Here is a 13376-nt window from a genome sequence, read left to right as displayed (position 1 = left end):
CATTCTTGAAGGACAAAAATGAGGAGACCTTCTTTTTCTGTGGAGAAAAAATGACAAATGTTCATCCTTGTTTATGTTACTGATTGTTGTAATAGAGCTTTAACTATCTGGAGCCACTACTTTTGCTTGATTTATATTTTCATCTTGTCTATATTTCGTTTTCCCCCTTCCTTTACCTGCTTTAATCTTTCTTTCACAAGGGTTTAAAAGTTTGTTTTCTTAATCCATGTGAATCCAGACGTCAGTTTTCAAATAGTAAATTGGAGCATAGAAAACCATCATGTTATCTGGGGTATTTATAAGGAATTGGATGGATGTGACTGGACCACTCAACTGCAGACGGCTGCAGCCTCTCTATGTTAACATGTGTCCATGGGAACACAGTTCTCACCATTCGGTTAACTACATGTTTTGAAGAAAGTTACCTGATTTGGAGCCAGATCTCCGTTATCTTGGATCTAAAAGGTAGTATCCCTAGTACTATGTGTTTCTGTTTTGCAGGCTTGCTTGACTCCAGTGGCCCTAAGGAGGTTGCCCTGAAGCCAGCTGTTTCCAGATCTGCCTCTCAAAGGCTGCTGCTAACTTCCAAGCCCATGCCTCCCATTCAGAGCATCCCTACCTCCCCAGAGGCCAACGGCACAGATGAAAGGGAGCAGAAGACCTTGGAGAATGGCATGGTCAGCTGGGGCCATGGTGAGGCCCACACTGAGCTGACTCCAACTTCCCAAGAGGTAAATGGGCATAGAATAAGAAAACTGAACCAGACCAAATATGGTTCCTTTGCAGTTTATTTAGTGTCTGGCAGAGCTCTAAGAGATTCCTCTGATGTGCATAAAGTCTAGGATCCTATTTGAAGTGTGGTTGTACTATGAAAAGTTACTCTGTAAAGATGGCATCATGGAGGTACTGTGCTTTTAGTGTCTGTACTGTATAGGAATTGGGTTGTATCTCTTTAAATATGTTCTCATTGTGTTCTGTGTTTGAGGAGAAGCCACCAGAAACCAGTCAGAGGTGCCATATGTATGTAGTAAGGCCTTGCTTGTTTCAATATAGTCAGTAAACATGGACATTTGTGACCCAACTGTGCTTGTGTGGTTTCTTATGGTTAATATTGTGTAAAGAGCAAAAGATGCAATCATGTCTCAATGATTTTCATATCAAAGCTGCTAAATTTAAAAGTATGAAGGTGTTTGCTATAGCTGCCTGCCCTGCAAACTCAACCTGGAATCCAAAAGTCCATCATCAACTCCAATAAAGTTTCTAAAATTCAAGTAAGACCCTGAGTAGTCCCAGTACAGCCGCATTGCCTTGCGTGGCTTTGCGCAGGGGTAACTGACTGGAGCTTTGCAAAAAATTCTACTAAGGATACCCTAGAAGGGATAGAATCCTGCACCCTTTCCATTAACTTTGTTGGCTCTGCAAGGGTGACAGGAGTTACCGCTATTAGACCTCACTACACAGGAGAAGGAAGGTGATTAGGAAATACTTTTGCAAACAAAGGAAGCCTATGAAAAGACCAGTGCACTGGATTTCAGTTATCTAAAGATACTGGGCCAGATTCATGCCTACTGTAATTCTACTGGCTTCACTGGATTGTCATCAGGAATTAATTTGACCAATTGACCATGAAGAAGATAATGGGAGAACTAAGAAAGGATCAGTGTTTCTCTCCATTCCTCCACTCTCCCAGTCACAATATCAATGACCCAGAAGGGGACCCATTCCAATAGAAATGTTTGTCTGTTATGGAGATAGTACAGGATGGTTTCATACACAACACATTGTACTGTGAGCAAGGTAGACTGCTCTGCTGGGGTTGATAACTGACATTGAGCCAGATATGATAAATGAGATGGAAATCGGAGCACACCTAGGATCCGGTGATCACATTAATGTCAGGGCTGAAAGGCTGATGAGGGTCTGTAGAAAGGGCAATAACAGGAAAAAATGGACTTTAGAGAAGTATATTTTGACAGAATGTGAAATAAGCAGTAGAAAATTGGCTGGAGTTCAGTGGTGTATGGTAGATGGTTTAGGTACAGCCATGGGACTGCAATCCAAACTCATCCCAGTACAATCAGAAAGTCTGAAAGAGCAACAGCTTCCCAGAAACTACACTGGCAAAGCAGGGAGATGGTGGGAAGGAGGAAAGATAGGCAGAGGGTGCAGAGCTTCTGCAGTGATGAGCACAATAAAAATACTTGGATAGATGGGAGGCAGAGTGGGGCACTGGCCCCTTTCTTACTGCTTTCCCTTCATTTCCCCTTTCCCAGCTCAGGAGAATAGGGGTGCCATCAATTCTCCCTTCCCTCAGATAGCTTCTTCCTCTCGACTGAGGCTTCAGAGGAGTGTGAGAGAGGAGAGTTTGACAGTGCTAGTCCACTACACACTGCATGGAAGAAGGTGCACTTTCTTTTGTGGTTAAAGTGGAATGCTGACTGTTAGCCCTCCAGATATACTCCCTCTAATCCCTATCTCTGCAGAGATCTTCTGCTTTGTAGCCTAACAGAATGAATTCCTGCCTGTGCTAACCCACGTTACCAGCCTTCCCTTCTAAACCTCACTTGCCTCTGCATAATCACTGAGCTGGATTGAACTGTTTTGTAAGGTTAGGGTGAAGGTTACTTGTTTCAGTTTGAACTTTAACCCTGTGGGCCCTGAACTCTTCCAATTCCAGACGTCCCGGCACTACTTGCATTGCAATGATGAGAAGATGAGGAAGTCATTAGGTTCTGCTTTGATTCCACCTATCCCCAAATCAGTGAGACCACCTGACGGAGACTCTGGCAATTTTCCAATGCCTCTTTCAAGCTCTCAGCAATTGGACCAGGCTGCTCTCACTATACAGGAGTCTGCTGAGATAAGGTAAACGTCTTCCTGGCATCTTCTTCCCTTCCATTGTAGCCTCATCCTACAGATCTCATCTAATAGTTTGTTTATTTGTCATAGTCAGCACTCCAAGATATTTGTATACTAGTATACACTAGTTATTTGTATACTATAGATTGTATGTCTGATATGAATCAAAATCACTCCAGATGTATGGGAGTATGTTCTATTGGTTATGGTTTAGGAGTAGGAGCCAGGACTCCTTAGTGCATGCAGATACTGCACCATCTCAAAAAAATATGTATTGGAATTGGAAAAGGTTCAGAAAAGAGCAACAAAAATGATTAGGGGTATGGAACAGCTTCTGTATGAGGAGAGATTAATAAGACTGGGACTTTTCAGCTTGGAAAAGAGATGACTAAGGAGGGATATGATAAGTCTATAAAATCATGACTGGTGTGGAGAAAGTAAATAAGGAAGTGTCATTTACTTCTTCTCATAACACAAGAACTAAGGGTCACCAAATGATAGGCAGCAGGTTTAAAACAAACAAAAGGAAGTATTTTTTCACACAACACACAGTCAACCTGTGGAACTCCTTTCCAGAGGATGTTGTGAAGGCCAAGACTATAACAGGGTTAAAAAAGGAACTAGATAAATTCATGGAAGATAGATCCATCAATGGCTATCAGCCAGGATGAGCAGAGATTCTGTCCCTAGGCTCTGTTTGCCAGAAGCTGGGAATGGGTTACAGGGGATGGATCACTTGATGATTACCTCTTCTGTTCATTCCATCTGGGACACCTCGCATTGGCCACTGTCACTGGACTAGATGGACCTTTGGTCTGACCCAGTGTGGCCATTCTCATGTTCTTATGTCTATTCCTGACTGCCACTGACTCACTAGACCTGAAGAAGAGCTCTTTGTAGCTTGAAAGCTTGTCTTTTTGACCAACAGAAGTTGGTCCATTAAAAGATATTACCTCACCCATCTTGTCTCTCTACTATCCTGGGACCAGCACGGCTACAAGTATACTGCAGAATGACTCACTATGTAATTTTGGGCAAATCATTTAAGACCCACGCTTCAGCTGGACCTGAGTCTGGCCCCTCATTGTGAGGACAGAATTTTGTATCTGCAAATACTTGTTTCTGCAACAATTTGCTGGTTCCCATATTATCAACTGGGTATCTAGTTACCAAAGTTAGAAGCCATTTCTGTAAATATAGGCCTTAATCCCTTATGTGCCTTGATATTCCCATCACAAAATGAGAGCCCACATACTTACCAACTTCTCAGAAGGTCGTGAGGCTTAATTAACTAATATTTGTAAAATGGTTTGAGACCTTAGGTGAAAGTAGTATTGGTATAGAAGGGTACAGCTTGCTCAGGAAGGCAGGCAGGGAAAACAGGGAGGAGGTATTGCCTTATATATTAAAAATGTATACACTTGGACTGAGGTTGAGATGGAAATAGGAGACAGACTTGTTGAAAGTCTCTGGGTAAGGATAAAAGGGGTAAAAACAAGGGTGATGTCATAGTAGGGGATCTACTACAGACACCTAATCAGGAAGAAGAGGTGGATGAAGCTTTTTTAAAGCAACAAACAAAATCATCCAAAGCACAGGACTTGATGGTAAATGGGGGACTTCAACTACCAAGACATCTGTTGGGAAAATAACACAACAGGGCACAGAATATTCAACAAGTTCTTGGAATGTATTGGAGACATTTTTTTTTATTTCAGAAGGTGGAGAAAGCTACTAGGGAGAGAGAGTTCTAGATTTGATTTTGACAAGTAGGGAGGAACTGGTTTTGAAATTTTGAAAGTAGAAGGCAGCTTGGGTGAAAGTGATCATGAAATGGTAGAGTTCATGATTTTAAAGAATGGTAGGAGGGAGAACAGTAACATAAAGACAATGGATTTCAAGAAGGCAGACTTTAGCAAACTCAGGGAGTTGGTAGGTAAGATCTCATGGGAAGCAAGTCTAAGGGGAAAAACAATTGAAGACAGTTGACAGTTTTTCAAAGAGACATTATTAAGGGCATAAGAGCAAACTACTCCATTGCGTGGGAAAGATAGGAAGTATGACACGAGACCACCTTGGCTTAACCAGGAGATCTTCAATTATCTAAAACTCAAAAAAGAGTTAAATGTCTTCAAGTCACCAGGGCCTGATGAAATGCATCCTATAATGCTCAAGGAGCTGACTGGGGAGATATCTTAGCCATTAGCAAATATCTTTAAAAAGTCATGGAAGAGTGGGGAGATTCCAGAAGACTTGAGAAGGGCAAATATAGTGCCAATCTATAAAAAGGGGAATAAGGACAACCTGGAGAATTACAGACCAGTCAGCTTAATTTCTGTGCCCAGAAAGATAATGGAGCAAATTATAATGCAATCAATTTGCAAACATCTAGAAGATAATAAGGTGAGAAGTAACAGTCAGCATGGATTTGTCAAGAACAAATTGTGTCAAACCAACCTGATAGCTTTTTGACAGGGTAACAAGCATTGTGGATAGGAGGGACGTGGTAGATGTGGTACATCTTGACTTTAGTAAAGCTTTTGATACTGTCATAACCTTCTCATAAACAAACTAGGGAAATTAAACCTAGATGGAGCTACTATAATGTGGGTGCATAACTGACTGGAAAACAGTTCCCAGAGAGTAGATATCAGTTATTCACAGTAATGCTGGAAGGGCATAACGAGTGAGGTCCCCCAGGAATCAGGTCTGGGTCCAGTTCTTTTCAATATCTTCATCAGTGATTTAGATAATAGCATAGAAAGTACACTTATAAAGTTTGCAGATGGTACCAATCTGGAAGGGGTTGCAAGTGCTTTGGAGGATAAGATTATACTTCAAAATGATCTGGACAAACTGGAGAAATGGTCTGAACTAAATAGGATGAAATTCAATATGGACAAATGCAAAATATTCCACTTAGGAAGAAACAATCCGTCGCACACATAGAAAATGGGAAATGACTGCTAAGGAGGGAGTACTGTGGAACGGGATCTGGGGGTTATAATGGACCACAAGCTAAATATGAGTCAACAATGTAACATTGTTGCAAAAAAAGCAAACATAATTCTGGGTTGTATTAACAGGAGTATTGTAAGCAAGACACAAGAAGTGCTCTACTCCGTGCTGATTAGGCCTCAGCTGGAGTATCGTGTCCAGTTCTGGGTGCCACATTTCAGGGAAGATGTGGACAAATTGGAGAAAGTCCAGAGAAGAGCAACAAAAATTATTAAAGGTCTAGAAAACATGACCTCTGAGGGAAGATTGGAAAAAATTGGGTTTGTTTAGTCTGGAAAAGAGAAGACTGAGAGGGGACATAACAGTTTCCAAGTACATAAAAAGTTGTTACAAGGAGGGAGAAAAAAATGTTCTTAACCTCTGAGGATAGGATAATGAACAATGGGCTTAAATTGCAGCAAGGGAGGTTTAGGTTGGACATTAGGAAAAACTTCCTAACTGTCAGGGTGGTTAAGCACTGGAATAAATTGCCTAGGGAGGTTGTGGAATCTGTCATTGGAGATTTTTAAGAGCAGGTTAGACAAACACCTGTCATGGATCGTTTAGATAATACATAAGGCATGGCTACACTTGCAGATGTAGAGTGCTGTGAGTTAAACCTACCTTCAGAGAGCGCAGTAGGGAAAGCACAGTGGTGCGGACATGTTAGCCTGACTGGGACAAGGACCACAGTTGCTCTCCCAAGAAACATGCGCAAGCGCATTGCCCAAGTTCTGGATGAGACCTTTGAAGAGATCACTGAGGCCGATTACCATGATGTGAGAGAGCACATCAATGTCTTATTCAGCATCTAGGCATTCATGCAGCCCTAACTCTCCTCGCCCCAAGAGCCTGCACTGAATAACTTCCTTCCCAAAATAAAAGCCGCTTACCGGGAACCTCCTCCGGTGTTTGTCCTTCCCCAAGCACCGGCCGCCGCGACGGCTACCTTCCTCCTGGCTTGAGAACAGCTCCAGGCTGCATGCATCTAGGGATTCTGGGGTGACTTCCTCTGCCTCAGCACCCTCACTCCCACTTTGGTGCTCCTCCTCCTCCTGCCTTGTTGCACTGGGCTCTGAAGTGTCCATGGTGGTCCCCGGAGTGGAGGTGGGGTCGCCTCCAAGTATCGCGTCCAGCTCTTTGTAGAAACGGCAGTACTTGGGGGCAGCACCAGAGCGGCAGTTTGCCTCGCGGGCTTTGTGGTAGGCATTCACAGCTCCTTCACTTTAATACTACACTGCAGTGCATCCCGGTCATGGCCCCTTTCCATCATGTCCCTTGATATCTGCCCGAAGGTATCATAATTCCTATGGCTGGAGCACAGCTAGGACTGGACAGCTTCCTCCTCCCAAACACTGATGAGGTCCAGCAACTCGCCATTGCTCCATACTGGGGCTCGCCTGGCGTGTGGAGGCATGGTCACTTGTAAAGATGCGCTGTGCTGAGAGCACTTCATGCCTGGCTGAGCAAACAGGGAGGGATTTTTCAAAATTCCCAAAGAATTTAATGGGCAGGTCTGACAGTTGGTCACCTGAGGGCAGAGCAGTAGAGTTCAAAATGATGACCAGAGTGGCTAGCACAGGCATTGTGGGACACTTCTGGAGGCCGATCAGAGCGCGCTATAGGACCAGGGCATCCACACTGGTGCAGCAAACATTATTTGACTCACCGAGGTGGAGTACTAGCAGCGCTGTAGCCGCGGAGTCAGAGCGCTCTATGTGCCTTGTCAATGTGGACGGGTAGTGAGCTTGTGCACCTGGGGTTCCTTTATTGAGCTGTAACTCGCAAGTGTAGCCAAGGCCTTAGTCCTGCTATGAATGCATGGAACTAGACTAGATGACCTCTTGAGGTCCCTTCCAGTTCTATGATTCTATTAAGGAACTATGGGATGATTATAAAATTAATATACATTATAAGTATTATCCCCATTTATTAGTTTAGCTTCTGTGCTTGGGGAAAACTAGCTGTCAGCCTTTTGCTTGATATAATAATAAATAGTGTTAGGCTACAATTGCAGTTTATATACTTCACTAAGATATTGTATATACATGTCTAGTTGCATCAGAATATACTTATTAGGTTCTTACTCACAAATAGATTTTGAAGATAAATTAATTATTTCTTTAAAAGCAGAAGGGCCTAATTCTTTCCTCAGGGGAAGTTACATCAGTGGAACTGAGAATCAGGTGGATTCTCTGTCACTGGCAATTTTAAAATCAAGATTCGTTGTTTTTTAAAAAGATATACCCTGGTTCAAACAGAAATTAATTCAAGTTCTATGACTGTGTTATACAGGAGGTCAGACTAGATGATCACAATGGTCCCTTTTTATAATCCATGAATCTGTGAATCATAATCTGATCTAAAACTGAAACAGACAAAGCTTAATTCTTTTCTCTCTCACACTAGTGTAAATGTGGCTACTCTAATTTGAGCTGTAAGACCAGCCTAACATCTAGTGGAACCAGGACCATATAGATATCTGAAAGTCACTAATGTGACCCTCCCTCCTGAGCTGCACTGGGGGACACAAGGCTGGAATCCAAAGAGGTGACCCACTGCTTTCAGTTGGAGCAGGATTTGCCCCTCATGTGGCATTACTAACCGATGGACCTAATGACCATTATAAAGCAGTTGCCAGCAAACTGAGATCTGTGGGTTACATTTCCTACTCTGTGATGGTGATTCTGGCAAGGAACCTCTCCTCCATTAAAGTGCTCTCTCTTCCTCTATATTTCCTCATAAATTCTTTTCTCCTCAATTGTTTTAAGGTCAAGGCCAGACAGCAATGCTGAGGAGAAGATCCTTAAATCTCTGGGTATGTACATGGCATGTATTTATTTCGTCATAAAATGTTCGTCATAAAATGAACACAGGGAGTTCTCTTCCTCCCGCCCCCGCCCCATAGGTGAAATTATATAAATGTCTTACTGGAGAAACATTCCACAATCCTTCATTATTAGAGGGAGATACTTTAGAAAACTAACCCAGAGTCCAGACATCCAGGAAGCAGTGAGGTGGCCTTGCCAGATGTGAATGGATCCAATAGATGACTTCACATGTTTGATGGCAGGGATTGAGAAATTCACTCCCAACAGCTCATAAATAAAATAGAAAGCATTTTCTCAGCTCCTTCATCTCATACACTTTACTAGATGGGAACTTGCCTCTCTATATAACCATTAGCAGTGCTTAATTTGTGCCTTAATTCTGAGCTCCAGCACCTCTAGGTTTGGCAGTTCATAACCCAGACACCTCTGGGCTTGCTGCATCAGTTATGAAGGTAAAATATTGCTTGAGCCCTGGACCTAACTGCGTGAGTCCTGGTACCTCTTTCATTAGAAATTAAGCACTGGCTGTTAGTGCCACTGAAGGTTAGAGACAGATGAACCATTTCACACAAAATAAGAAATGCCCTCATTTGCCCCTTCTACCCCCATGAACCTTCACTTTAAACTTGAACTGAACCCAAACTGAACCTTTTTTGAGATCTATACTAGTCTGATCCACTTTTTGCACTGGTCATTCCAAAACCTCATGACAGAGGTTGTTCTTGCGATCTTTCTAGCCTAGTTTTGCTGGCCCAAGAGGTTCAGATATGGCTTCACACTGGAGTGCTTATCTGAACTGAACTTTTCAACCTCCTATCGTTCTAAATATTACATCTGAAAAAGAGGCATTTATTGGTTATTTTATCAAAGGCATTTATTAAGTAACCTCTCAGTTACCCCAGATCAAATGAGATCAGTTGACTCTTAAAAATGTTTTGTTCCCCTAACTACCAGCCCTGCAAACTCAACCTTGGATCGAGAGTCAAGCTGAGTTCTTTCTTTCTCATGCATCATCACTGAGAATATTCTGCGAGTTAAATTAGGGCCTCAGTTACACATGTGCAACCCCAGTATTTTTAGGTTAAGCCCTGAGTGACACCTTCGCTACCCCATTGCCTTCAGTGGATTTACACAGCTATAACCATTGGAACTTAGTAAATAATTCTGTTGATAATATTTGAAAAAGAATAGAATCCAGCTTATATGCAGCTATGACTATAAATATAACCAGGGAGCAGATTTGCTGAGTTATGAAGGTGATGTTTTTACATAATTATTTTTCAGAGAACAACTGCCCTTTAAAGTTAATCCATCTCTTTAGTTGATAAGACTTTGGCTTGACCAGCTAGTGAAAAAAATTCCTGATTTTAAATGATATCTTTTTTTTTAGTTTAGTTTATGGTATGATTTTATGACTTGTGAAGCAGTGCATGGAATTATTAGTTCTATGAGCCTTAGCAGCTCTGTTGGAGAGTAATTCAGCATCAGATACTCCGTGCTCTACATATTAAAGGAAACTTTCACATCCAGTCCCCTAGAGAGAGAGAGAGAGAGAGAGAGTGGACAGAGGTGCTAATTTCAGGGGCTGAGCTGCTAGTTTTGATAATGAATCCACTTGTGGGAAATTCATTGCAGCAACCAAGATTCTTATTTTATTGTTCATATTTCAACAATCCAAAACTTTTCTTTAAAAGCTTTTAATTTGCCAGTGAGAGGAGGAATAATTGATTTTACCTAATACATGGGTGTCAGAAGGTGGAAGTGCCACATGAACACAAAGTCTGTAAACTCAGGGAAGGAGAATGCTTTACTCAGATCTGAATAGCTGGGAAAATGTTTCCTTTTCCACAGGGAAAAATCTTTATTTTCACCCTTCTTCAGCAATCACGGTGGCTCCCTAAGGGCTGCAAATTGAGCCGTTTCCCTCACTCAGTAGATCTGTATTTCAAGAAATGTCATTTCTACAGCAGATGCAAAAAGCCAGAGTCCCATCAACCTGTTGGTGCTGGTATGCTGCTTGCTGCACTAATATATGGTATGTGTCTTTGCCTTATCAGAATTCAGAACTCTGGAACCCATTTTGCCTGCTCCCCAAAATGGCTTGACCGGTAGCATGAAGCCTGCTGAATATTTACTGCCATTAACAACCCTCTCCCTCAGCCAGGCCAAGGAGACAGGACCCCTATCGAGCCCTCATCTTTTAAAGGATGATGATTGGAAGGAGAGCAATGGAAGGGTATGTATGTGTTAAGGTCATTGGAGCAGGGATGGCCTTTTCCTTTGGTGATTGTACAGTACCTCCTACAATGAGGTCCTAGGCACGACTGCAATACAAATCACAACTAATAATAAAAATAATAAACTTCCTCTGTCAGGGACCCTCTTCCCTGTTTGATTAGGTTAAAGAGTCAGACATTCGCTGTGTATTTTCTCTGAACAAAGGAGAAGCAGAAATTATTGTCTGGGAAATAGTGATAAGGTTAAGTAGGATGAGTTCTCTGTTCTGACATGAATTCAGAGGTGGTGCAAATTACCCACTGGTGAGTGTGAATTACATGCTGAGACGGTGGAGGGAAGGGTTGTAATATTGGAAGCAACCGAGAGGGTGTGTAGGATACTGGCCTGTCTACCCAACCCTAGGAAGGAGTGGCACCATCCTGAGAGTCGGGTCAGGTCCTTTTCTCAGGGCTTCAGCTTTATTTCCTCCAGATAATATAAATTCAGCACCTCAGTTGTCCTTTCCCTTCTAATACAGAGGCCTGTCTATTCTCTGCAGGTTCCTACTGTACCAGCCACCTTGTCTGAGAGTCACCCTGCTCCCAGGCCTGCAACAGGAACCAACCTACTTCCTATAGCTCTCTCCTCTTTACTCAGGGGCCTCCTACCAGAATCTCCCTGCTCCTCACAGCTCTCCACCCTAACTCAGCTACTTGCTGGCTTTTGTAATCACCTGATCTCTAGCTGATCAGTCTGAGCTGAGAGGTAGCTGACCTCACCTGTTCCAGGTGATGCTGGGCCCAACGGCCCTGTGATGACCAGTGAGGATGTAAATTAAGAGAGGTGCTTGCTTTTCCTGACGTCTTCCTGTTGGCTGCTTGCCTTTCTGTGACTCCTAACCATCCCACCCACTCACTTTCCATCCACTCGCAGTAACTTAAAGACATGAAAATTACACCGCCTGTGAATCTGGCCAAGTATCTTTTCTGTTTAATTATATGCAGGAGGACAATTGCTTCTGAAACTATTGAGGTGTATATTGAAGCATATCAGTGTTTGTGACATTGTACCACAGTGTTTCCTGCTTTCTGTATCATTTGTGTACCTTGGTGTGTTTGTGTTGTGTCCAGATCCACGTGACAATATCCAAGTCAGCTCAGGAGAAAATGCGCCAGAAGCAAATGAAAGAGATGGAGCTTTTGCGTAGTGAGAGGGAGAAGGAAAAGGAGAGAGAGAAGGAAAGGTCCCTGCAGCTCCATGAGCAATTGCAGAATGTTGACACAGAGGTTATTGCTCAGGAAGGTAAGTGGCTGCTAACAGCTATAGGATTGGTTCTCCACTGCCTCACACCTTGTTTAGCCGTTTACACCTGTGCAAAGTGAGTGAAAAATTCTGCTCATTCCAACTGGTAGCATATTAAACTACTGTGCACAGGTGTACAGTAAATGAATAGTGTGTGAGGCACTGCAGTCTTATAACCAGAGCTGCAGGGCAGGAAGATCCCTTTAGAGAAATAACCATCATTTCCCACTAGGATTTTCTATGGAGAAATCCCACCCAATTACCCCTCCTCTAGACATCATTGCAAATTTCCCTACTGCTGAGGAGGCTGGGTGAAACTCTTGTTAGAGCCTGTCAGTACCGCTGGCTCAGTCAGTTGGAGACATCACTTTAAAAATATGGGAGACTGCCTCTCTACCAAGGTGTCACTGACTATTTTCCTGACCCAGTGCTCCCAGCCTAAGCTGGCTCAGGCAGCAAAACATGATGATCTCAGGTACTTACCTACCCCATCATTGTAGTATTTGAGCACTTCACAGTCTTTAATGCATTTATTTTCACAACACTCCTATAAGGAGTTATTAGTCCCATTTTAGATATGGGAGAGACCGAGGCACAGAGAAACTAAGTAACTTACCTATGGTCATATAAGAAGCCTATAGCAGGGTCAGGAATTGAACCCTGATCTCCAAAGCCCCAGGCTAGTGTCCTAACTACTGGACTATTCTTCCTTTCTAATAATAATGACAATGATACTACTGAGCACTTCTGTAGTGCCTTTCATCCAAGACCTCAGAGCACTTTACAAAGGAAGGGGGAATATTATTATTATTCTTTTGCAGATGGATAAACTGAGACATGAGGTGACTTGCCCAAGGCCACACAGTGAGTCAGTGGCAGAGCCGGGAACAGAATGTGGAGTTCCTGTCTCCCCAGCCCCAAGATCTATCCACTAGACAATGCTGCCTTGCAGATCAGACCTATGCCTCTCATTATAGCACAGCCTGCCATAATGAAGACAAACTAATTGTGTCCAAAAAATGCTTTTAATCATATTATGATCTGGAGGAGTTTTAATAGAAATGTTTCTAATTAAAATACGAAGGAAGATCCTGCTTACACAGTAACACAAATCACCCCCTACACACACTCCTGAGAAGCTTATGTTTTAGAGGAGCACTGAAGCTGTTA

At 42.7% G+C, this 13376-nt stretch overlaps 1 protein-coding gene across 7 annotated transcripts in view; it reads left to right on the top strand.

Moving 5' to 3' along the window:
- TOGARAM2 (TOG array regulator of axonemal microtubules 2) overlaps positions 1 to 13376 on the top strand; it is a 73427-nt gene that overhangs the window by 33555 nt on the left and 26496 nt on the right. For all 7 annotated transcript variants that reach the window (XM_039530089.1, XM_039530088.1, XM_039530092.1 and 4 more), the window contains 5 exons: positions 502 to 731; positions 2678 to 2865; positions 8628 to 8674; positions 10745 to 10923; positions 12035 to 12206. In XM_039530089.1, coding sequence (XP_039386023.1) covers positions 502 to 731; positions 2678 to 2865; positions 8628 to 8674; positions 10745 to 10923; positions 12035 to 12206 — 816 coding nt within the window. The remainder of the gene's footprint in view (positions 1 to 501; positions 732 to 2677; positions 2866 to 8627; positions 8675 to 10744; positions 10924 to 12034; positions 12207 to 13376) is intronic.

Source organism: Mauremys reevesii, linkage group 3 (assembly GCF_016161935.1).
Source record: "Mauremys reevesii isolate NIE-2019 linkage group 3, ASM1616193v1, whole genome shotgun sequence".
NCBI lineage: Eukaryota > Metazoa > Chordata > Testudines > Geoemydidae > Mauremys > Mauremys reevesii.
This window is presented reverse-complemented; position numbering and strand designations above follow the sequence as displayed.